At 33.6% G+C, this 26770-nt stretch overlaps 2 protein-coding genes across 4 annotated transcripts; both read right to left on the minus strand.

Annotated features, from left to right (window-relative positions):
* Positions 1–5604: 5604 nt before the first annotated feature.
* LOC118448410 (proton channel OtopLc) lies at positions 5605–22678 on the minus strand. Of its 3 annotated transcripts, none has more exons than XM_035881628.2 (10): positions 22345–22678; positions 20927–21169; positions 20178–20576; positions 18970–19448; positions 11332–11559; positions 10101–10303; positions 9150–9463; positions 8501–8666; positions 8088–8373; positions 5605–7980 (listed from the first exon to the last, which is right to left on the minus strand). In XM_035881628.2, the coding sequence occupies exons 3-10, from the start codon at positions 20262–20264 to the stop codon at positions 7278–7280; spliced, it is 2466 nt and encodes an 821-aa protein (XP_035737521.1). In that variant the 5' UTR covers positions 20265–20576; positions 20927–21169; positions 22345–22678; the 3' UTR covers positions 5605–7277. The 3 variants fall into 3 exon arrangements, with proteins under 3 accessions (XP_035737521.1, XP_035737520.1, XP_085513415.1); XM_035881627.2 differs by having other exon boundaries at positions 5605–7983; positions 22345–22677; XM_085657289.1 differs by lacking the exon at positions 11332–11559 and having other exon boundaries at positions 5605–7983.
* A 1703-nt stretch (positions 22679–24381) lies between these two features.
* On the minus strand, positions 24382–26673 carry Vamp7 (vesicle-associated membrane protein 7). Its single transcript, XM_035881743.2, has 6 exons — positions 26411–26673; positions 25804–26038; positions 25362–25499; positions 25127–25285; positions 24967–25059; positions 24382–24865 (listed from the first exon to the last, which is right to left on the minus strand). The coding sequence occupies exons 2-6, from the start codon at positions 26005–26007 to the stop codon at positions 24797–24799; spliced, it is 663 nt and encodes a 220-aa protein (XP_035737636.1). The 5' UTR covers positions 26008–26038; positions 26411–26673; the 3' UTR covers positions 24382–24796.
* Between the last annotated feature and the right edge of the window lie 97 nt (positions 26674–26770).

Here is a 26770-nt window from a genome sequence, read left to right on the forward strand (position 1 = left end):
GAAGTTACGTCGTCACCAACCCATCAACCCCGTACGATCCATGGCGCTGTAATGGCGCTCCCGTTGGTTATGGGGTTGGTTGCCGCGAGAAGCCACCCCCATGCATCGGGGAAAGACGATCAATACGTAACCCTGCGATACGGTTCTGTCTATTTCCCTCTCTCTCTCTCTTTCTCTATCTATCTCTTTCTATCACTCTATCCCACTCGCACTATATCTCTATACATTACCTATAGCTTCCTCCTTTCTCTCTCTCTCTTTCTCTCTCTCTCTCTCTCTCTCTCTGCTTCTCCTTCTCTTTTTATCTGTATATTATATATATATATATATATAAAATATACAGACACAGCATTCACCCAGCCGACTACGTAACGTTAAGCCCAATATTATACATAATGTATACGTATACTGCATTCTCTTCCTGTCTGAATAAATTCCTTTAAAAAGAATCCTGATTTGTTGGAATTCTCTACGTATAACACGTTTACAAGCATTGTTTTTTTTTTCATTTGTTCGTTTTTCTGTTTCTTTTTTCTTTTCCTTTTTCTCTCTCTCTCTCTCTCTCTCTCTCTTCTCCCTCCTTCATCCTCACAATACAACATAATTAATTATTTAACAAATAAAATATTTTTATACCGATGAGAAATAATTTCAATTTAATCTATGAAAATAAAAAGAGAGAAGAATCGAACGATAAGAACACTAATGGACGATCGATTATTTCTCAATGAAGCTTGCATCCGTGCGATATTAAAATGTTATACGATAATAGTTGCCCATTATGTTCTACCCACATGACGAATAAAAAATTTTGAATGATCGAACACGAGTTCTTTATTGTACTTATCTTTTGTTTCTTTTTTTTTTCTTTTCTTCTTTTTCTTTGTTTTTTTTTTCCTTCTCGACGCGTATAATAACATTGTTGGCGCGCCTGACAAGGCCAGCGTAGGCGTCCCGAGCGATCCCGTTCGCTGTCAATGCTTTATCGTCGTCTTTCGAGGGAGAAAGTTTGTTTTTCACATATATGTATATATATATATATATATATATATATATATATATACATATATATATAGTACATACATTAAATGTGAAATTTTTTGCTAACAAGACTTCTATGATTTCCTGATCGTCATTTTCAACGATATCAAATTGATCGAACAATTTCTATAATATCATCGATTATATCATCGTATCAAACAATATTATTTTATTTTATTTTCTTAAATATAAATTCAAACATAATTATAAATTCTTTTATATAGATATATTATATAAATATTTTTTTTCGGAGAAGATTTTAAGACGACAAGGAAAGGTTAACGTCGATTTATACTCAACGAAAATTCGCCCTTCTTTAAATGTGTCGACCCTGACAACGCCCATGAGGGGTGGATTTAGTTTATAATTATGGGTACTGCCCCACGAATCTGCTTCACGACGGATCGCTTGGATTCACCTAAACGAACAAGGGACAACGAATTCTCCCCGTATACTTAGTTTCCATTTTCCCACCACCTTTCATCCCTCTCCCCGATCCTCCCTCGCTAGAATATAACTGGAAGATTCGTTATATTCTCGTCAATCTCGAGTGTTACCTGTCATAAGGCCGCGTTTCTTTCATGATGATCATGGTTCCATTATTATTATGTAAACGCTGAAAAACATTACGAAACTTTCCAATCTGATAAATTGGATCTTACATCATTTCAATGTTCCTTTACGAATCTTTTAATATATGAACTATTTATTTTGTTCGACGAATAAATTAATATCGTTGTCCGTTGAAAATATTTCGAATTTGTTGAAATAATCCAAATAAACATTTCTGTCTATCTGTTTATCTGTGATTTATATACATATGATCAATAATGATATATCATTAATCAATAATCTATATATCAATAATGATATATACATATAAAAATTACGATTATCTTTGATTTTTTAGATTAATCATATATCGGATGATAGTATAAGGGAAGAAATTTCTCAATTCGATAAATAACATTTTACATTATTTTAAAGTACTTTGGTATGGTTTTTTGATATATAAATAATTTATATTGTTCGATGAACAAATTAATATTGTTGTTCGTCAATAATATTTCAAATTTATTGGAATATTCCAAATAAACATATCTCTCCATGATATGTATACATATTTATGTACATATATACATATCTATAATGATATATCATTAATCATTAATGCATGTATATCAATAATTCGATATATATATATATATATATTATTAATTTTATAGATTAATCGTATATCAGCTGATAGAATATAACTATTTGATTTATTCTATGATCATAACAATCATAACGATCTCGCGAATCAATGATATAAATCTCGAACTTCGCACGTTCATAAATGATATATAAATGATTGTAAAGATTGAGAAAAGTAGGATCATCCGTGATTGGATTTGGCAATAACAGAAGAGAGTGCACACCCACTCTCACCAGCCTACCTGCGATCGACCAGGTACGAGTGAGAGAAATAAATATACTATAGATATAACTTTAACGATCTTGGACGAAGGGTCGTTTCGTTCGCACGCTCTCTTATGCAAGCGTGCAAGCAATATAAGTAAGCCTCTCTCACAGAAAGACCGTTAGAAAAATACACTTTCTTACATTGTGAGAGCAATCGTTTATGTGCTACCACGATGATTCTCTCTCTCTCTCTCTCTCTCTCTCTCTCTCTCTCTCTCTCTTTCACACGTAATACTATTCATAGCAACATCCCTCTAACGCATGTAAGAACTTCGAAGGACAATTATAGTACGTAGGTGTTTTGTAAATCGTCTCTGTGAATCACGTTTTATATTTTATAACGATTACCAATACGACTACGCCTACTTCCTCCTCTTCCGCCTCCTCCTCCTCCTCCTTCTCCTCCTCCTCCTCCACCTTCTTTTCCTTCTTCTATCAACGTCACGTTCATTGTTTAGTCTATTCTACGCCAGGGTTAATCGCGGTCGTGTAAATTCACTTTACACAGAGAGTTATTTTCAAATTCAATCTTAATGGTTTCTCCTTCGTTTCTCTCTTTCAAGATTATCTTAAATCATTCTTGTTACTACGGAATTTCCATTAGGTAAACGTTTCTTAAAGCATTACCTCGCTCGGAAGGAATTTATTTACAATCGTGATAAATTTTTTTTAATTATTCTTTTCTTCTTTCCCTCTTTCTTTTTTTTTTTTTTTTTTTTTTACTAAAACGACGATCCAATTTTTAAATAAAAATAATATCCATCGACCTTGGCAATTTATATATATATATATATATCACCATATAAAGAGAAAGTCACGACTACGAATCGATTTCCTTTCCATTAGAATCTCTTTGGGGGTCGGTTACCAGATGACCTTGGACCCGAAGAACGCCCTGTTCCAACGTCAACAGATCACGAACGTGCTCTCTCTTCGTACGGAATCGAAAGTATTTGGGTCAGTTCGAGCATGCGACCGAGATTTATTCGTCGTCACGAATTCTGCCATTGATGTCGATAATAATTTCAATATTTCAATATATTACCACAATTCATACATTATCATATATGAATGTATTTTGTGAACGAGAAATCATTTATTATGATGCTACTATGTTAAATCTACGTACGAGAATCTTACCTTTGCCCAGCTTGTTACTGTAATCATTTCGTAATTATCTTTGTAACAAGTATAAATCCATATGTGTATGTATGTATTTATGTGTACATATATGTATACATAAAATGTTCCTAAGAGAATCGAAAGTATACATTTTAAGTAAATATTGTCCTATTTTCTAGGCATTCTATTTTTCAATGCATTCAAACAGGTTGAACAACCTCCTCAATTTATCAGAACCTTCTCAATTTATCGTCTTGATGTTAACATATAATAATCAATCAAATTCTATCTCTTTTCATCGTTTTAAGAAAGTATAATCTATTATCTTAATATCCACATATACTCACACACTCATTAAATTCATTACGTGCACGCATATACAAGCACACATGCACACAGACGTAAAAGACTTAACGGGTAATGTGTTGTATCTAAATGAAAATATCTACGATGATATTATTGCGGACGAGTGTATTGCAATTCGTAAGGTACAAATAGTACAAAGGGTATAAGAGTACAAATATTGCGTTAGGAACTAGAGTATGCGGACATAGAAAAAGTACAGTAGTTTAGAGACGTGACATATAAAGAGATATCTTGCTTTTTTTTTTTTTTTTACTTTTTTTTTTGCTTTTTTTCTTTTCCTTTTTTTTTCTTTTCTCTTTTTTTCCTTTTTTCTTTATTATTATTATTTTTCCCCGCCCCCCCCGCATGTATTCCTTCATTCTTTTACTATATCGATTGGGATGAGAGTAGAGTCCGAAACAATTCGTGACTTCCTCTGCGTTTTATGTAATATCATCATAATGAAAGACTCGCGCCGAGACCTCATCAATGTTCTCAAGGAACAGGTAGGAGTAGAATGCATCGAGAATGTGCATCGAGAATGTGCATCGAGAATGTACATCGAGAATAAGCAAGAAAGAAAAAGGGAAAGAGATAGAAATAAAAAGAGAGAGAGAGAGAGAGAGAGAGAGAGAGAGAGAGAGAGAGAAGACAAAGGAAGATAGAGAGACAAAGAGAGAAAGAGAAAAGGACTAGATTAAAATGAGAAAATTTATACTCCGACTCTTTGAAAGGTACGAACTACAAATTAGAGGCAAAGAGAACGACGAAATATTAAGAAAAATGATGGATCTCGTCGCGAGTCCCGACGATTTCGATAAACGTAACGTTTTCGCGCGTTAAATCTTATGTCTGTCGTTATAATAAATATTATAATAGAACAACGCAATAATAAATATATATATATATAGAGATTTATATTTTGTATATATATATATGTATCATATATATATATATATATTGTAGGAAGAGAAACATGTCGACACAACTAGTCTAAACACCGAGAGGATCCTTTCCGTATTTACAATTTTCTTAGACTAGTCTAATAATATATATATTACAAAATTCGATCTCGTTCGATCCAACCGATTAATTAACTATATGTATGTATATCGTCATTGCGATAAACTGTACGTTATTAAAGCGTCTAGCACGAAACACGCATTAACTATATAAATGCTTCTTATTATTACTATAATCTACGACTTTCTACTTTTTCTCTTATCTTCCTTTGCCACTCTGCACACAGACATACACACACACACACACACACACACATGAATTATTCTTATACGCGTTCGCTCAACGAACACACATACAAATGAACTCGTACATTCTCTCCCTCTCTCTTTCTCTCTCTCTCTCTCTCTCTCTCTTTCTCTCTTTCTTTTTCTTTCTCGCATTCGCACAAAATTTTTTTTCTGACGTTCATTATTCGTATAATATAATAATAATAATAATAATAATAATAATATTATTATTATTATTATTATTAATATTATTATTATTATTAATAGTAATAATAAAAATAATGAGAATAATAATAGTAATAATAATAATATTAATAGTAATAATAAAAAAAAAGAATAATAATATTAATAACAATAATAATAATAATAATAATAATAATAGAGACTTGAATAGGTCATCTCAGATTTACGATCGCATCTCAATTGCGATCGATCTTGATCCCCATTTGTTTATCGAAAGCTTTGGACAGCACTCTCGACGGATTAAAAAGGCTTCGTGATATGGTTAGCCATTGTACTCTGTTCCCATTTTTTTTTCCAAATTTTTCTTTTTTCATAATTTTCTTTTCTTTCCTTTTCTTTTTTCGTTCAAACGATATTTTTTCCTTTCTATTTGAATATATTATATTATATCTATTTGTATGTATGTATGTATGTATGTATGTACGTACGTATATACTATAATATATTATATATCTCGAATAAACGACGGTTTTATCACTGTGAATGATAATGCTAAAAGATTCAATGAGAAAAAATGTCCGTTTAAATATATTATATATATATTACTATTATTATTATCGTAGGGTGTATCTACGTGCGCGTAGAATGAACTAGAGACTCCGAGCTATAGAACTATTTTATTCGACGGGACAAACGTGAATATCTATCTATTCTACGATGTTATTATTATCATACAGACGATATTCTGTAGGATAATTTAGAATCTCCTGGTTGTTTCTTTGCGTGTCTCTATGTATGTATATATGTATGTATGTATGTATGTATGTATGTATGTATGTATGTTTGTATGTAATATGAAGGTATCTATCATCCAGACTTGTTCCAACGTTCGATAAATAATTACGATGAATAACGATGAACCGACTAAATGGATTTGACCTAACGTTTAAAATATCTAAATCAACTATCAATCGCAAACCCCAACCATTATCCTGATAATTCGTCCTTTAAATAATTCTTTTATTTTTCTTTCCTTTTCTTTCGATCGTTTTATTTTATTTTATTTTATTTTATTTCTTTCATTAGATAAATCACTTATACGTGGACGCGACAAGTACTATTTAAGTTGTAGTTTGTACTACTTGGAAGACGGATGTCCGTGAGAGCGAAGAGTTTGTTGTACCGATGATTATTATTATTATTATTTGGTGGATCTCGATTGAACAGAAATTACGAAAAGCGTAACTGATCTGTCACTCCTCGTATAATACCTAGTTATTACTTATTATTGGATCGAAATCGTCCTTTCATTTTATAATCCCTATCATCATCTTTTATCTCATCGTATTATAATTGACGATTCCGATGAGTATTTTATACCGATCGATCCTTCCTATTATACCAACGATAATTCAATCTATGAGCGAAGTATAATATCGTTTTCGACGAATCGAACGATCGTAAAATAAATTTATTTTTATGTAATTGAAGAGATTTAATAAACGTGAAAGCTATATATAGTTATATTTTTTGGTTTCATATCTTATTTCGAAAGTTATATATAGAAAACACTACGACGAAAACGAAAGATACTCCGCTTTTTTCGTTTCTTTTTCTTCTTCTTCTTCTTCTTCGAAGGACTAGAAAAAAGGAAACAAAAAGGAAAAAGGATGTAAAATGTGAAGGAGATGGAAAGATGGGGATAAAAAAGGTGAGGCGATTAGAAAATTTTCTCTCGAACGAATATTATCGTATCAATTAAATGAAATACGATGATTGATCGTTCTCGGCAATGGCGTCGAGTTTGCCCGGCAAAGTTCTGGGTCGTTGAGGTGCCGTGGTCTTCCAGACGACTTCACGGGACCCCTTACGTCACATATAGGTCGGTTTCACCTTGTACGCTCTCTTCCATACTTCGCAGAGGCAAACGGTGCTGTGAAACCTGTAGAAAATTGCCAGCGGCATGGAAACGTGAGTTATTATGGTCCAGGCCCAAAGACCGTAAAAATGCAACTGCACCGGATGCGACTCAGCCCGTGATTTTTCAAGCGTGTTGATCGCCCACATAGCCAGATTAGTCACCAAAAGAAATGTGACTATTTCTCTACCTGGCTTTCTTCTTATTTGTTTCGCAGTAGCCACCGATCTTCTCGATGCGTCTAATATAAAGATAGTTTGACAAGTGGTTTGAACTACGCTTGCCAAAGCAGTTACCAATACTAAGACGGTATGTTTCTGTAGTGTAAAATGTCCACCGATGATCGTGAACGTCGAATAGATGAACATACCAGTTTGTGCGGCCACTAAAAGTATATTGTCCAATTCCAAGTTCCTACCGCCGTCGTAACGAAGTTTACGCATTTGGAACATCCCTATTAGAGTTCCGAGAGTAGACATTCCATAAAGTGTCAGCTCGCAAATGTTCACTTCAGTTACCGCCAAGCTTACCAACTCTGGACGAGATATTAGGACGAAGAATAGTATCAAAGATATTATCGTTAGCACCAGTATAAAAATACCGACGAAGAGACCCTTGTGAGCACGGGCACAGTCGACACTGTAATGATGCGGCGATCTTCTGTCGAAATCGTAATGTTATATTTATATTCTTATATATAAATGATATCAATTAATACAAATTCAAATATTACGTTATCAAAAATTATTCTAATTTTCGATTACCTGTAAGCGTGAGCGTGATGACGCGATCCCGGAGGAGTCATTGATTTGGCAAACATTGTTTTAGATATATTCTTCCACATGACGTACAAAATGGCGGCGCATATCAAGCTATACTCTATTGTGCAAGGAAAAAGAAACGGACTGGCATCTTGAACTAACGATCCCATGATATTTGTTCTTCTACATTCGAACATATGATGAGGACCCTTCAATCCTCTTGGCACTCTTAAATGTTCGCCATGATGAATATGACTGTGCCCACCTAGATGGAATCCACCCTTCATACCTGTAATTCATTCAACGTTAGTTACATTCACTTTGACAGTTCAAATCAAATCAAACGAAATCAAATGAACGAACAAACGTAACAAACAAACATAGCTAACATGGCAAATGCCGTGTTTTTCTTTTACCTAATCTATGTGAAATCCTGAGGGAATTATTCTCCGGGTTATAAAACGTGAGAATCTCGTGCTTCGTTTCTTGAACCAAAACGTTCAACCAAACGGAGAGATTCGTACCGATCATATGCATTAGACCGAAACGTGCAACTATCCGATGACGATGTACCTTCATTTGCTGCAACATAAAATCCTTCAATTTTCCGATTACTACCGTTGTATCGATTAACGTTAACGGTTAACTAGATAGTATGTCCAGAGATGATATCGATCTCGTTTCTAATCGATTCGCTTTTCATCTCGCTTTCCGAGCAAGGGAAGATCAAAGAAGAAATTAACTTGGGGTAGGGGTGTCTCGGGGGTTGTTCACCCTTCTGTTTCATTAACCTCGTGGCCGGCTTTCGTCGATGTATAATCAAGTATATATACACAATTATTATATAACGTATATATATACATATATATATATATATATATATATATATATACACATATACATTTTACGACCTAATCGTGTCGAAACGAATCGTTTAGACTGAAAATTAATTATCGTCCCTTTTCTAAATTTTAATAATTAGTGGATGGATATAATATCGTATCGTATCGTATTAAAAAAAAAAAAAACAAAACAAAACAAAACAAAATATTTGTTTGGTCTCACCTCGTTGTTTAGAAATATGAAGTACATTTGAATGAAAATGAAAGCCATTCTAGTAGCCGGTGTTAGTGCCAGCATTATATTGTGACACTTGGTGTTACGTTCCAATTCGAAATATTGACCAAATTCAAGACCAGAATAAATCATTGAACCGATACCAAAAGCGACTGCGCCCATTCGAAGGTAAAAGCTACCATAATGTTGTATCGGTCGTATCACCGTCATATGAGGACACCCTGTATCAGGTGCATCGCTATCGCCTCCGGCACCACTCGATGATCTCGATGAATCCAAATCGCACACGTCCTTCTGTTTTTCTACGAATATAAAACCATCGTTCAGCTTTTATATTTCCATTACGTCTATAAAAATTGTTATATATATTGGCGATATCGAAATTTTCAATATTTACTATAATATCATATTCGATATTAAATCAATCCAATAGTATTTTTAATACTTTTTATTGCAAATTTTAACATTATTCTCCAATAAGTATGTATTAGGTGGACCGGAAAGTAATGTCGTTTCTGTGCATGTCTATATTTGATTGTGATTAAAAATAAAAACTTATTAAAAATGTATTCGTTTGAATTTAACTTAAGAAAGCGACATTACTTTTCGATCCTCCTAATACATATCTATGTACGTATTTATCATATATGATCTATTACATATACATTTTATATTAATATAAAAAATAAACAAAAGTGATAATAATTCCCCATATAAAATCTTATATAACAAAATACAATGTGAGTGTGTGTGTGTGTGTGTGTGTGTGTGTGTATAGTACAAATAATAAAAAATAGCGAAGACCTAATGAATATTTCGATTGCAATTAGTTTTGAGTTTTCGATTTAAAAAAAAATAAAAATAAATAAATAAATAAATAAATAAATAATATAAAAAATAAAAAAAAAAAGAAAGAAAGAAAAGAACAATCAAACTTACTTGGCTTTGGTTTGCCATCCCTGAGTAGCATACCATACATGTACATCAGGAAAATCATGCTGCCGAAGTATAAGTAAAGGTAGAATGCCTCGTAGAAAGATGGCGGTATATAGGTAGATATCACTTCCGCCATGGGAAAGGCGATTCCCATTACGACGAGAAGTTTTCCATACAGGGCACTCAGGGTCGTCGCGAGAGCATCGCTGCGTCAGAAACGGAAATTGAAGTTGAAACGAGGCGTACGTCTTCTCGTTTCGTGAACGAGACGATGTGGGGATGTTAGCGGCGAGGGAGGAGAAAGAGGGAAGCAGAAAAGAGGTAAGCCGAAATAAATTCGCGTCGTTCCGCATTTTCCTTTTTTTTTTTTCTTACTTTTCCTCCATCTCTCTCTCTCTCTCTATCTCACTCTTTTTCTTTTTCTTTCTTTCTTTTTCGTCTGGCAGATAGTACGCAAACGTGGCGGAAAAACGTTTATAATTCAGGACGAGACAGAAAAAGAGAAAGAGAGAGAGAGAGAGAGAGAGATAAAAAGAAAATCGTAATATCCAACGTGTACTTTAAAATGTAATAATATCATTGGTCACAAATAACTTCTCTCAAATCCTGTCCCCCCCTCCCCCACTACCAAAACCGAGCCACCCACCCACCCTTAAGAATTGGCTCAATTACGCGTAATCGTGTGCCTCGCTCGCCTATACGCGACCGTATTTGATTCCTAAAGTACCGGTAATTGCGATATAGACATACGTCAGGATAACACGGAGGATCACGTGAAATTTCCGTGATTTATATTACCAAGTACTCTCCTCCCTCCTCCCTCCTTCTTCATTCTTTCTTCGCACCTCTTATAAACATGTATATATACATATATATATATATATATATATATATATATATATATATATATATATACACATGAAACGTATTTGCAATGAAAATCAATCGATTTAGACGAGTACTTCCCCTGATATGTGTTTCATTAGAAACATAGTTGGATAACGGATACACGATGATTAATATATATTGCAAATTTATATTTAATTAAATGGAACGATGATATTTTTTGAAATAGTTCGTATAAAAGTAACGATGGAATGGAAAGAAAGAAGAGAAAGGAATGAATGGGAGTAAAAAGAAAAAAGGAAAAAGATAAAAGAAAAAGAGAAAGAAAAAGAATAGAGATAAATCAAAGGTTAACAGGTTTAACATGTATACAAACGCAAACACTCACCATCCGAGATTCTTCCACTTGCGATCGTCGGCAACCTCGAGGAAGGTTGGTGCTGGATAACAAACCGTTGGTATCGGCTGAGAGGAACATGGTAGGGCCAGTGCATACTGAGGTGACCGATGGGCACGTGAGGGTGAGCTACTACTGTGTCTAGACAGCGTTTCCGGTGAAACGATTACCGCAGATGGCGAGGCCGGTGATGGCAAAGCTGCTGGCAATCCTGGCCAGCTGCACAGACCGTGTTTCTTCCTTATTTTTATTTTATCTTTTCCTCCTCTCTACTCCTCCTACACTTCCATCATCGTACGCGAATCACGGTCCTTAATTTCTAAACGATTCTATGGGAAATCCTCTTTGCTAAAAGAAACGATTCATCCGATACGAACTTCCTATCTTTCTCTCTCTCTCTCTCTCTCTCTCTCTCTCTCTCTTTGTATCTCTTATCCTCAATTTTATTATCGGATATCGATCAGTCGTAAACGTGAAAGAGAGAAAAAGATAATTCTGCCTCTCGAGACAACATTACTATCATCCCTCTAGTGTTTTCGGATCGATCGTTCACAACACGACCGCAATTTCTATTACGCTAATCGTCGTTTTTTGTAAGATGAGGAACAAAGAGATAGGGATAAAATAGAGAGAGAAAGAAAGAATATTAGTCATGGTAATTTTGCTTTGAAACTTTTTCAATGAACATTTATCTATCATTTGCACACCTCTTCTCTCTCTCTCTCTCTCTCTCTCTTATTTTCTCTCTGAAAAGAACTTATTATAACGCTAACGAGACCGTTCTCCTATGAATTTCGACCGAGTCAAAATAAGAAGACGAAGAAGAAGAAGAAGAAGAAGGAGGAAAAAAAAAACAAAAACGCTTGCGTTTCTTCACTATATCTCGTATCTTCCACGATTCAATGAATCACAAAATATCTGTTGAAAAGAACCGTCGACTACCACTGACTACCACGATGAAGACATGCATGATGATGATGCACGGTCCGGTTGAATACGAAAGAGAAGGATATACGATTAAAAAGGGAAAGAGACAGTTTGCAAAGCATAGAAAGTAATTACGGTATCCTCTTTCTCCTCGTTATTACGCGTACGTATTAAAAATAAAAATAAAGAAAAAAAAAAAAAAAGAAATGCAATCTTGCGTGCGTACAACTCGTTTACTAGTTGCTCTATGCCCATGTGTAAACGCGGCATGAGTTAATGAAATTTTTAATCGAGTCCGTAAGTTTTTCACATTTCCTATCCCCGGATACTTTTCCTGATTGCATTTCGACCGAAATTATAGTAATGAATAAAAAGGTTTGAAGATGATATATACTTTTTTCTTTTCTTTCTCTTTTTCTTTTTTCTTTTTTTCCTTTTTTCTCCTTTCTTTCTTTCTAGTTAACGTGTCGAATCTTAATGGAAGCACGATCGGACGTTCGCTTTAAGGTCAGCACGGTGTTGTAACGGTTTGACACATTACATTGACACTGGCTGCAGGAAGAGACCTACTAGTGCTGATGGCTTTGTGAGTGTCATTAGATGACGTAGCAAGTAGCACTTTCTAACGGTCTCTACCGTTTATCTAATAATAGTCCTAACTTATCCTCTTAACTTGACAGCCGATGAATTATGAACCAGTGATTCTGTGAATACCAGAAATATCTTCCCCGTGAAATTCCATATTTGTGGACAACAATTAGAAAAAGGATATACGTTTTATCGATCGATCTCTGGATGTTTTTAAAACGATCTATTCTGAGTTTATATAAACAGTCATCGAGAAATTGAACTCAATCTGAAATAGAACACGAAAACAATTATGGATCTCGAAAGAAATATTTAACCATCCAGAAAAAGGCAGAATGCAATTTTATTACGATTTATTCAGGTCGATTATATTAGTGACGGAAAATTGTTCACAATTTCAACGTTTCATGTTGAATCTCAAAAAGGAAATTGGATTCAGATCTCTGATATTCTTAATTAACCTTATGTATTTATAAATATATATAAATAAATAAATATATATATATATAAAAACACGAAAGAGAGTTCAATATTAAATATTTTATAAGCTATATCAAAGTATTCAATATTGAACTACCTTTCATATTTTCTTCTCTTATAAATATTTTTGAAAAAAAAATTTGAAATGACGTAAAGACGACGTTAAAATTTGATCGCGTTAATGGAATAAGTAATGAATAAATAAATAAATAAATAAAAAAAAAAAAAAAGAAAAAATAGGAAAAAATAATAATATAAAAATAGCTCGATAGAAAAGTATTGAAAGTAAATTTAATGACGAAAGAAAAAAAGGAAAGAAACAAAAAAAAAAAAACAGAAAGAAGAAAAAAAAACAAACCAGACAGCGTATCTCGAATAGACTGGATAATTCTTTCTTATGTAATGTTTCGAAACGATAAACGTATAGTACGTACGTACGTACTATACATACACAGTAGAAAGAGTTGACAGTATGGTGACCTATCCAATAGAAGCTACGTTCTCTCGTTCTCATACCTTGGAAAGAGTCGAGGAGTAAGAAGAAGAGTCTCGGTCCTTTTGACGAGGTACTCGCGCGACGAATTCACGCACGCACACTCGTAACATGAGGAAGAAAAAGTCCTCAGTTCGAAATAGGGAGAGAAGGATTTGAGAGAGGAAAGAGAAAGAGAGAGAGAGAGAGAGAAAGAGAGAGAGAGAGTGAAAAAGAAAGAAAGAAGGAAAAAGAGGGACATAGGCTCATCTCGTGTACCTCCGAAGCTTTTTGAAATAATCACGTAGTGTTGGAGAAGCAGCCAAGCATGAGAGGGTGCTGGTATAGGAGGGCAGTGAGGGGTTGATTCACCGGTTGAGTGCTGCTCTCTCATTGTAGGAACGTAGCGTGTCCGTAGCTTGACAAGTTCCACCCTTTTCCTCCCCTTCTCTTCCGCACTTTCTCTCTCTCTCTCTCTCTCTCTCTCTCTCCCTGTCTTTCTCTCTCTCTCTCTCTCTCTCTCTCTCTCTCTATCTATTTTTCTCTTTCTTTCTCTTACTTTCCTTTTCCCACTTTTCATCCTCATACTCATCTGACGGAATCTCCTGTCCTTCGCAAAACCCTTCGGGCCATCCCTCAGGAATCCTTCTCCTCGTTCCTTTATTCTTTTCATTCTCGTATGTTAGCAGTCCGTTGCAGTTTGCGAAAGTCACATTCTTCGGATTATTTTCTCGATGTTCTCCCTTTCTCCCTCTCTCTTTGTCTCTCTCTCTCTTTCTTTATCTCTCTTTCTTTCTCTTCACTTATACATTTGATAAACCAAAATAATAAATCCTTCTTGATATCGTCGATATCATCTCGATTTTTCTCTTTTCGAATCAACATACATAATTTATAGATATATTCATATATATATATATATATATATATATATATATATATGTAAGTATGTACGTGTATATATATATATATATATATATATATATATATATACACTTATATATATATATATATCAGCAAAATAAATGTTTCTTCAAAAAATTCTTTTCCGCCCAGTCAAACATTTGTTCATATCTTCGATTGCTTTCTCTTACTCTCTTACTCGAAAAATTTCATTTCATTCGATGTTTATTTTATTCCAAAATGATTATTGTTATTACTATTACTATTGTCATGATTATTATTATTACTATTACTGTCATTATTACTATTACTATTATTACTATTAGTTTTATTATTATTATTAGTATTATTATTATCATTATCATTATTATTGTTATTATTATAATTATTATTATTATTATTATTATTATTATTATTATTATTATTATTATTATTGTTATTGTTATTGTTATTGTTATTGTTATTTTTATTACTATTGTTATTATTGTTATTGTTATTTTTATTACTATTATTACTACTAATCGTTACACCGACACGAAGAGAAGAAAAGTTTAGAAAGCGATCTCCTTTCATTGAAGTAACCGACACACTATCTCTCTCTCTCTCTCTCTCTCTCTCTCTCTTTCTCTCTCTCTCTTTCTCTTTCTCTTTCTTTCTCTTCCACCCTTTCTCTAAGTATCCTTCCTCGTGAAGAAATCCTCTCGAAAGCTCTCTATCTTATCTCCCTTGGTTCCCACTGCGTACTTTGTAATCCGTTTCGCGTTAAGAACAACCGATCGCATCGATCTGATCGGTTTTTCTGCTATTACTCTCGAAACCCTTTCTATCATTAGAATGATCCCAATCCTTCAAGTGTTCTTATCATTTTTTTTTATTTTTTTTTTTTTTTATTTTTTTTATATAGATCTCTAATGTTCTTTCATTCTCACTTTTCTACTTATATCTATTATAGGATAATAATAAAGAAAAAATATGAATGATATACTTTAAATTGTTATCATACGCTATCAATAAATAAATAAATAAATAAATATATATATATATATAATTTATAAATGAAAAAGATCTATTACCGAAAAAGTAAGATCAAGAAGGATCAATTCGAATAAAGGTAATTAAAATTGGATCGAAGTGCAATCTACGAATCCCTAAGAGTACCTGAGGGAAGTCTCCTTGATGAGCATATCCGTGACCTTGAAACGCGTTTTTTCTTAGTCACCTCGTTGAAAAGGTTGGTAAAAAAGAACACGTCCCTCACCAGCGGATGACACAATCACGGCCCTCCGGCTCGTGGCACGATACTCTCGGACCCCGCATTACAGACTGAGGCCCTCCTCGTCGTCGCGAACTAAGTCCGTAACTAGTCTCATATATCTTTGATAGTCTCTCTCTCTCTCTTTCTCTCTCATTCTCTCTCTCTCTCTCTTTCTCTCTCATTCTCTCTCTCTCTCTCTCTCTCTCTTTGACTCTTTCTGTCTGTCTCTCTCTCTCTCTTTCTCTCTCGTTCTCTTCTACCCCCTAACCATTATCTCTGGATACACGACCGTTTGATATCGAGCTCGTTAGCCACAAATGAAATTGACAGTGCCGTAACGTTCCACTGGAGTTCTCCGTGTGATAACATCGGTTAAGAAAAAAATAAAAAATCAAATCAAACATAAAGTACCGAGGTAAGGAAAGAAAAAAAAGAAAAAAAGAAAAAAAAAAGAAAAGAAATGAATTTTCAATAAATCTAATTTGAACGGTCTTAAGATATGCTTATTTTTAAATTTGAATCTCGGATTTACAATAACGATCAGATGAAAAATCAAGTTATATTGATGATAAATAAGGAAGAGGAAGGAAGAGGAGAGAGTGATCTAATATGTATAAAATTTCGTAATACCGAGACAAATAATGAATTCAAAGATTCTTTCTTGAATATTTTGTTGATAGTGATTTCCCAATTTAATTTTGATATCGTCGAATAGTATTGCGAATTATATTAATTAGACGTAAGATCGTACGATAGGAAACTAGATCAAATCGATTTCGTTTAACGAGCCAATTACATTTTCTCGTGTCCTTGAAAAGATTCGTTTTGATCGGGTTTAACTTTTGCGAAATAACTTATACTTTTGGACGGAGACACATTGGAAAAAGATTTCCGTATGCCTAGAATAAATTTACCTTAGAGCGATTGGAACGAACATTCAAGACGAACATTCGCAAACGCTTTTACTATTAGCTGTTGATCTACACCTATAGCTATGTGTACCTATATAAACACGTATAATATATACATACATATATACGTAGATATATGCATGGATATATACATACATATATACATAGATATATACACTTAAGTGTGTAAGTATGCGTCTTCACGTGTATGTTTCTACGTTGATTGAATCTGCATGTAAATCGACGGAATAAGCTGCTTTCCGGGTAGATCGAAGAGAGAGTGAGAGAGAGAGAGAGAGAAAAGGAGGGTAGGAGGGAGTAAGTGAGAGAGAGTGAGAAAGGGAGAAAGAGGGGGGTCTGGAGGTGAAAGGGTTAAGTCTACTACTAGCCCAGAACATTTCACCGGAAGCAAAAGGGATGCTCTCTCTCTCTTTCTCTTTCTTTCTTTCTCTCGTCCTCTTCTTTCTCTCTCTCTCTCTCTCTCTCTCTCTCTCTCTCTCTCTCTCTCTCTCTACATACGCGCGAAGGTCGTTCGAAAGCCATAACGAAGTGACAGGTCAATATTAACCTTCGTTGCTGGAACGTACGCTCTACCTCATATATCTACGAGTTCCTCATATATTCTTCGATATCCGCCGGAAGTAATCGAGTTCTCTACAAACTACCTGATCGAAGTTAAATCGATCAAGAGAAAATGACGATTCTATCGATCGAATCCATTTATCTAGGATGAAGAGAGAAAGAGAGGGGAATGAGAGAGAGGGAGAGAGAAGAGAGAGAGGGAGAGAGAGGAAAACGCATACACATACACAGAGTATTATTAGAAATGATGGTGTAATTGATATTCCAATGGCGAGGGATCACTTAAAAATCGTTTTAACGTAACGCTTACCTACAAATCGTAGATTCATCGTGAGTACCGAGGGGAATGCGCGTTAATCGCGGACAGTGATTAATGTCGTACGGGAATGCGGACGGTCCACGTATGCATAGAGAGAGAGAGAGAGAGAGAGAGAGAGAGAGAGAGAGAGAGAGAGAGAGAGAGAGAGAGAGAGAGAGAGAGAGAGAGAAGCAGAGAGAGAAGCAGAGGGAGAGATAGAGAGAGAGAAAGGGTGGGTGAACGTGGGCTGTATAAGGGGAACGTAATTCGCGTCACGATGCCGCGGTCAAAGTCATGAAGTCGGGATCGATATACGGAACAATTCGAAACAAAAACAAACCTGATGAATGACTAAAACTGATACCGAATAAAGATGTATATATATATATATATATATATATATATATATATATATATATATATGTAAATAATATATATATATATATGTAAGATATATATATGTAAGATATATATATATGTAAGATATATATATGTAAGATATATATATATATATAAATGTTTATTGATATCGTTGTTATGTTTATTGATATATATGTATATGTTTATTGATATCGAAAATTTTTAAACGACCTATAAATTTTCTTAGTTAAATCGTAAATATTATATATATATATATATATATATATATATATATATATATATATATATGATATGTTTTCTTCGAACACCGAGTAATTAATATTTTTTAATGATTTACGATGAAATTAAATATCGACGATTGACATTAAAATCTTTACAGTATAATGAACTTTCCTTGATGTTGGAAATAAGAAATAATCTCTAAGAAAATACTCGGAGAAATCAAATCTTTTTAAGAAAAAAAAGAAAAAAAAAAAGAAAAAAAACTATCCAAAAATCATTTCTTAATTATATACTTATATACCCATATATATATATATACCTTTATATATATTTTTTTTTTTCAATCGATTTATAACATTCGGATTTAAGCAGCAAAATTAAGGGGTTATATCAGGAAGTTTCGACAAATAGAGAAATTGAGAGAGAAAGAGAGAGAGAGAGAGAGAGAAAGAACTTCACGGGATCGTTAACAGTCGGGAATATCGGTAACGAGTAAAAGGGGGAAGTGATGGTTTTAATAGTAGGGATTCAGGGAAGGATTGAAAATGCGTACGACGATGATGCGGAGGAGGGTAGTATTAGCAAAAGAGGGAACAAATTTTATACTCACTCTTGCCTCGTAGCCGTGCCTGCAGCCGCAGCAGCGGCAGCTGCTGCAGTTAAGAAAGTTCCAACACCTGTAGACGGGCTCGTAGTTGTCGTCATAACCGTTGTCGTACTCGTCATTGTTATCATCATCGTATTCGCCGTCATCGTCGTCATCGTCATAGTCATAGTAGTCGTAATAGTCATCGTCGTATTCGTCGTCGTCGTCGTAGTCGTCATCGATGTCGACGTCGTCGTCATCGTAGATCCCATGCTAGATTTCTCCATTTCCATACTAATTACTGGAACGTCGGTGGTACGCGACGCAGCTTCCAATGCCGCTGCTTCCTCCTCCTCTCTCAATTCTTCCGATGCCTCCTCCGGTATTGTCGTAATATCCTCCAATAATGGTAAGTCACAACCATTCTCGTCCAACTGATTCTCCAACAACGAGTCGCAGTTGTCACCTGGCCTGGCTACTTCTTCGATGTCAGAATCGATACCCTGTTAAAAGGAAAGAAAGGAAAAATAAAAAATATGCAAAAAAAAAAGAAAGAAAGAATAAAAATAAGAAGTATAACGCATTCTATTGCTTTTATTATATATATATATATATATATATATATATATATATAACCGTTCTTAAAAGTTATCGGATAACAGTTTCATCGTCGAATAAATTGGAAATCGATGGAGTTTGAACTCTAGTATATATATCTATAGTACTCGATTATCACTCATCGTACTTTGATAGCTATGTGTCGGTTTATCGAATATATATATAAATACTTCTATGACTTTTATAATATATATATATATATATATATTTTATAAAAGTCATAAAATGTCATGTGTTTTACTAAGAATGACCTCGATAATTTTAAAAAGAATTATTCCGATCGACATAACGGATAGATATATCATAATTCTTTCTATCGACGAACATCGTCCTTTTAATATCGTCCTGATAAAAAAAAAAAAAAGAAAAACAACGAATTATGTCAACGAAACTAAATATTCGAGGAAGTACTTATGTAATAATATAGTCATCGACGATATTAAAATTCTATCCTAAGAAGTTTGAAGGCGTTTATATTAATAATAAAAACAACAAGGATCATCGACGATCGTCGTCGACAATTTCACGTTAACGAGCTAACGATAAACGGCATCTTGAGAATCCCAAAAGCAAAGTATCGTATATAATAACTAAGTAAGTAATTAAGTACATACCTGAGCGAAGTCCATGTAGAAGGAGTCTCGGGAGTCCGAGCTTCCACGTCGAAGCCGGAGGCTAAGATCCGGTGAGCTTTCTCCCATCTTGCTTATCTCCTTCCTCTTTCTCTCTTCTATCTCTGTCTTTATCTCTTTCTCTCTTTCCCTTTCTCTTTATCCCTCCACTACACAGTAGCCCTCTTTCTCTCCCTCCCTCTCTCCCTATCTCTCTCTCTCTCTCTATCTATCTATCTATCTATCTTTCTTTCTTGCTTTCTCTTCTATCTCTCTCACACGCTTTGGCTCATCCACCCCTCTCTAACACCAACCCCCTTTGTCTTTTACGAGCTCCTTACTCCACGGACGGGGAATTCTAAAGAGGGTGGCCCTGCACACACGATCCACCGGGTTTGTAGCCTGAAAGAATCGCTCTTGAATGACAGATCGCCTTTCGTACCACCAAAACGAGGCTTCTTTTCCTCGTCGCCGTCTTCCTCATCGTCCTCGTCGTAGTCGTTGTCGTCGTAGTCGTACTCGTACTCGTTATCCGACGACTACGACGACGACGACGACAACAACGAGATAAATCTATGTATATAAAAGTAAAAGAAAGAAAAGAAAAGAAAAAAAAAACAAGAAAAGTAAAATATATCGCATTCTTTACTCGTCCATTAATTATTTCTTACTTCGCGAAAATAAATAGATAAATGAAGATCGATGAATAATCAAATCGAATTAAATCGAATCGAATCGAATGTGTAGCATACCTTTAAAATTAATTTGCCTATTAACGCAAGTTCCTCATTTCATGGTCCATCGATGTTATTGTACACGCTTTGGATACTGAAGTACGAACGTCAATGAACGTTCCACCGTACGTACGACATCGTTCAGAACGCCATTCCACGTTGGACCCTTCGCTTCTTCGAACGTTTTACGAGTCGTATACGTGGCATCAAATGTTTCCTCGTCGAACGACCCCCGTGTGTGTCAGAGAAATATTCGCTACACTACAAACACATAAACACACACACGCGCAGGATACCAAATATTATTTTTTTTCATTTTTTTCTTTTTCTTTTCTTTTTTTTTTTTTGTATCTCCTTTCGTTCGATTCTTTTTCGTTAGAATTATATATAACTAAATTTGAAATTACAGCAAACGAATATAAATATATATATATATATATATATAAAATATATGTAATATATAATATATATAAAATATATGTAATATATAATATATATAAAATATATATATATATATATATTAAAAGTTTTTCTCGAACGATAGAGAGAGAAAGAAAGGGAGTGAGTGACTCGTATCCCAAAGATAAATATTTATAGGCATATAATAAATGCGTTTCCCTTTAACACAGGGTAGTATATACCGGCTACAGTATAGTAGGCTTTTCCCAGAATTCCGCAGCGCAACGATTTTCCGTCGTTTCTGTTACGTGCAGAGAAAGGCAACGCATTTCCCATCGCGTTCATGCTTCCTGGTAGTTATGTTTTTATATCGACAATGTTGCCTTTTCATACATTTTCTTTCGACTATACGTATGCACCTATGTATATATATATATATATATATATATATATATATATATATATATGCTAAGAACTCCAGTACACCCTTATCTTCGTATAGTCACGCGACAAGATATAAATTAAACGTATATATCCAGATAGAGGTGTGGTTGAAAAAAAATTATTATCACTATTAATATATACAAAATTTTCATCGCGATAAAACGAAGAACTGTGAAAATTCATTGACATCGATTCGACGGAATTTCAAATTCGAGATTAGGTATCGTTTTAATTTCTTAATCTTGTTTCTTTTGTCCTTTCACGAACATTCATCTACGGCTATCAGGGATACTAGTCCCATTGACCGTGCCAAGAGAAATGATATTGTTATTGCAAAATATGAATAAAAAAAAAAAAAAAAAGAAAAAAAAGCGAACTAAAACAAAACAAAATAAAAATTGATAATGTCATAACTGTCGAACATTGACGAGTAACGATTTCACGGGATTTTTTAAAAGAAAGAAATCGAATTAAATCGAACTGATCGTTAAGAAAATTAATAATGATAATAAGAAGAAAAGGGAGGAAGAAGAAAAAGAAGTAGAAAAGAAAAAAAGAAAAGGAAAACAGAAAGAAGGGGATGAAAAACTTACGAAAGATTCGTCGTCCTGTCGACGTTCTCCATATCACAGAGAATCCACCTCCCACGCCGCCCCCGGTGTACGGTCAGTTTCGTTTTCACTTTCATCCACTACCGTGTGTCCATTCAAGCCGTTCAAGGACGAGCGCGGCGTACGAGGATCCGTCAGCTTCCCTCCACTTTTCCGATTCGCCGTTGCTCCATATTATCTACCTTTTACTCTCTCTCTCTCTCTCTCGCGCGCTCTCTCTCTCTCTCTCTCTCTCTCTCTCTCTCTCTCTTTTACTCTTCCTCTTTTTCTCTTACTCTCTCCCTCTCTCAATCTTTCTTACTTCCTTTCTCTTCCGAAATAAAATAGATGAAACGATGAAAACGTCTCAAATAGTGGATAACAAAATAATTCAAAGAAATCCGTGATAAGAAAATTTCACTATTATTACTGCGAATTCTATTATATTATTACTATTAATATCGCTATTACGATATTATACTATTATACATATATGTATATATATATATATATACATATATATATATATATATATATAGTACAAACACGCGTACTTTTCTTCGAGTCTCGTATTTTTGTTTACAATCGTTAACGTGTATATTTCTATTGCTATTATTACTACCCTTTTTTACTTATTTCTTTTGTTTTATCTCGATACATTCCTCTATCTCTCACTTTCTGCTTTTCTCTCTCTCTCTCTCTCCCTCTCTCTCCCTCTCTCTCTCTCTCTCTATCTCTTTATTTGTATTTGCTTTCTTCGCATTCACCGAGCCTTTAGGATAGACTCGCAAACTCTTGGAAAGATTTGAAAAAAAAAATCGACGAAACGAAACTAATGAGAGTCGTCGTTGTCGGTACACGCGTAACGTACCGCGGGAGACACTTCTTTGGCAGGCACCCCCCCGAAGGGCGCGCCACGCGAGGCATCGACATCCTCCGCGAAAGCCGACCGAAAGCCGACGAGCTGCTGCCGATGGCCCGGGCGTCGCGACGACAGCGCCCGGCACGCCGCCACCCGACACACGCCGCCGCTCTAACGCTTACGTCCCACAACCACTACTACCTCTACAGTCTACACCCTTCTCTAACTCCCACTACTAACAGGGCCGTACACGTTATGTTATGTTACGTTACGTTTTTGCATTATTTATTTCGTCGAATCTTTTGTTTTCATTTCTTTTTTTTTTTTTTCTTTGCTCCAATTGAATTAAATAAAACTTGTACATACTACTTACTTTATTATACATTCGTTATTATTTCCAAACGTTTTGAGGAAAATACAAATCTTATTTTCTATCTATAACTTATATATATATATATATATATGCTCGTGTGTGTGTGTATGTGAGTGTATATAGCGTATGTATTCGAAAAGAAATGAAGGAAGGAGAGCATGCGCAGATCAGGTCGTTTTCAGGAAGCAAGGGTGGCCACGAAGCATCAAGGCTCTCGTGCGGAAACTAATGTGACTAATGGCATGGAAGAAGCTGAACGACCGATAAATTACCATCATAATTCTATAGAGATCTTCTATTTAAAAATCGATGACAAGTGTCTCCCTCTTGTGAAAATTATTGAAATCTCTTACGTCTTGATATGATATCAAGATTTCTTTTTCTCATACCTTTTACAATTGTTGCATTTACGAAAATATATTTATATATATATATATATATATATATATGTATTTGGTGTATAATGGGAGAAGAACAAAAATATAAATACGATTGGGATACAAAATGGATAAATATGATTAATTAGGATGTTTTTTGTTTTATCAAATTCCTTTCAACTGGTTTTCTATTTTCATTTTCCTTAAACAATCGTGATAACAATTTTATTGATTTTTTTCCGTGACTGAATCTTCTCTATTCGTGATATATAATTCGGTAATAATAATAATAATTATATATATATATATATATATATATATATATATATATATATTATTATATTAATAATTAATGATTATTTATAATAATAATAATAATATTATTATTATTAATAAATAATAATAATTATATATAATTATTATTATTATAATATAATAATTGTCTATGTGTGTGTGTATATATATATATAATAAAGTACGTAAAAATAACATCAATATTTCATTCATCCCTTTTCGAGTTTTAAGATTAAGAGTAATATTCCTGATCGATAATAAAAATAACAGATATTAATACAATTAACTACGCTACGCTATATATATGTTATATGAGTATCTGATAATTCTATTGTGTTATAGTAAGAAACGTTCTTGTCCTTAGAATATCACAAATAAATATAGAATATATGTACGTGTATATTTAGTATGGTTTAAAGATGATGTTGTTCATTCTCATCCCAATAAAGGCCTTCCATACTTGATCATAGTTTTTAATTCTCGCAATGTTTATTTATTTCATATGACGTAATGTATTCTAGGCACAGCATTTTCAGATATTTCAGACACCTAATTTCCAACACACTTTTGCCAACCCAATCCGCCACATGCTATTGACACCACAACATAAACCATTACCTAAAAATGCAGAATATTTCAAATTTTATTTTGTATATATTCGTTTCTATTTTTTTTTTTTTTTTTTTTTGATAAATAGAAATAAACATATTTTTACATACTATTAAGATTGCTCCTACAATAACATAAATCTTAACGTTTTTCCAAAACAACGAACGTGCCAAATTCCTGCTGGTCTTTCTGAACGTAACAGACTAAAAATATTGTTTTCTTAGAAATAAAATTAATTGGATTTAATAAAATGATTTTAATATTACTTACACTAGCTGTTAAGTTTTCGGTCTTGTTAATCAAAAGTTCTAATCTTTCTCCACGCATTACTAAATTGTCTATATTATTTACCATAATATCTTTTATTTCATCAAGTTCACCATGAACTTTGTATATAGTATCATTGTCCCTGGATTCGCTGTAATGTTTCTACAAAAAAAGAAATGTATTATTATCCTTACGATTAGACATATTTGAATTTGAAAACTTAACGTGTAAATTTTACCATTTCATTGGCTAAAACTCTACCAAATTCTGTATTCATGGCATAAGCCACAGCAGTTTGAGCTCCAGCTCCATAAACAGTTAAAAATCTACGTTTTATTTCATTGAGAAACAGGAATGCTCCGGATCTTTGAAAGTCCTAATATATATATATTTAAAAAAAAGACATAGTTTAAATCTTATTTCTGTTCAGAAAACAAATATAATATTCGCATAAGTTAAATCATTATAAAACAATATATAGTGTATATATAATGTATATATATATATACATATGTATAGGGGGACCGGAAAGTAATGTCGTTTATGCGCATGTCGATATTCGATTGTGATTAAAAATAAAAACTTGTTAAAAATTTATTCGTTTGAATTTAATTTAAGAAAGCGACATTACTTTTACGATCCATCTAATATATAATGTATAACTTAAGATTTTTACATACATCGTCAGTAATGCACATATAAATAATAGAATCCTCGCAGATATAATGAAAAAGATAAGGTCCTTGAGAATAAGTCATTTTATTATTTTCTGGTGGTATTTGTGACAATATTTTCTCCGTAACTTCTTCAAAATTACCGGCACATGTGGCATGATAGGCCAATATAGTGATTCCTCGGGACACAACGCTGTATAAAATAGGCATATTTTTTTTTTTCTTTTTTTTTTCTTGTTATCTGAAAAAGATTATAAATCTATTTATAATATCTTTAATGATAACTTCACATAATAAAACGATTTAGATGAAGTTACATTGTACATTCTGTTCTAATAAATGATATTTTTCAAAGTTTCGAAATGATTCATCGTAACTTAAACAAAGAGATGATTAATTTATCGTAAATAACAATCTATGTTTTAAAATTGTTCAATATCATAAATATTAACCTAAAGGAGAATTAATTTTAATATTAATTTGATATTTAAAATTATTATATATTTATATTTTTATATTATTATTATTATAAATTCAATAGCGCGAATCAATTCGAGAGACTTACATGAATAGTAACTTTATACAATGAAGGAAAAAAGAAGACAAATATTACCTTGATACGTTCAACTAATGCGTCTTAACAAATGAAATGAATATTATGGGAATTTTTTGTCAGTGACAATAGTAACTGCTTCTCATGACCTGATATTAAAGGGATACAAACAATTCAATATTTATCGTCGATTTATCAATCTGCACTGATTCAGATAGAAATGTCAAAACACCCTCTTATGCATTATACATACACGAATATCAGTATCGCGAACAGCCAACTCACAATATCATTTCTTTTTACAGGCTGTCCTATACGCGTATAGTGAATAACAGTGAAATAAATTACAATATCATTTATTAGTATTTTTAGTTTTTTCATACTGCCAACCTTGGAATATTTACACAAAAGTATTGTCAC

Source organism: Vespa mandarinia, chromosome 5, assembly GCF_050613455.1.
Source record: "Vespa mandarinia isolate Hongniang chromosome 5, ASM5061345v1, whole genome shotgun sequence".
Classification (NCBI taxonomy): Eukaryota; Metazoa; Arthropoda; class Insecta; order Hymenoptera; family Vespidae; genus Vespa; species Vespa mandarinia.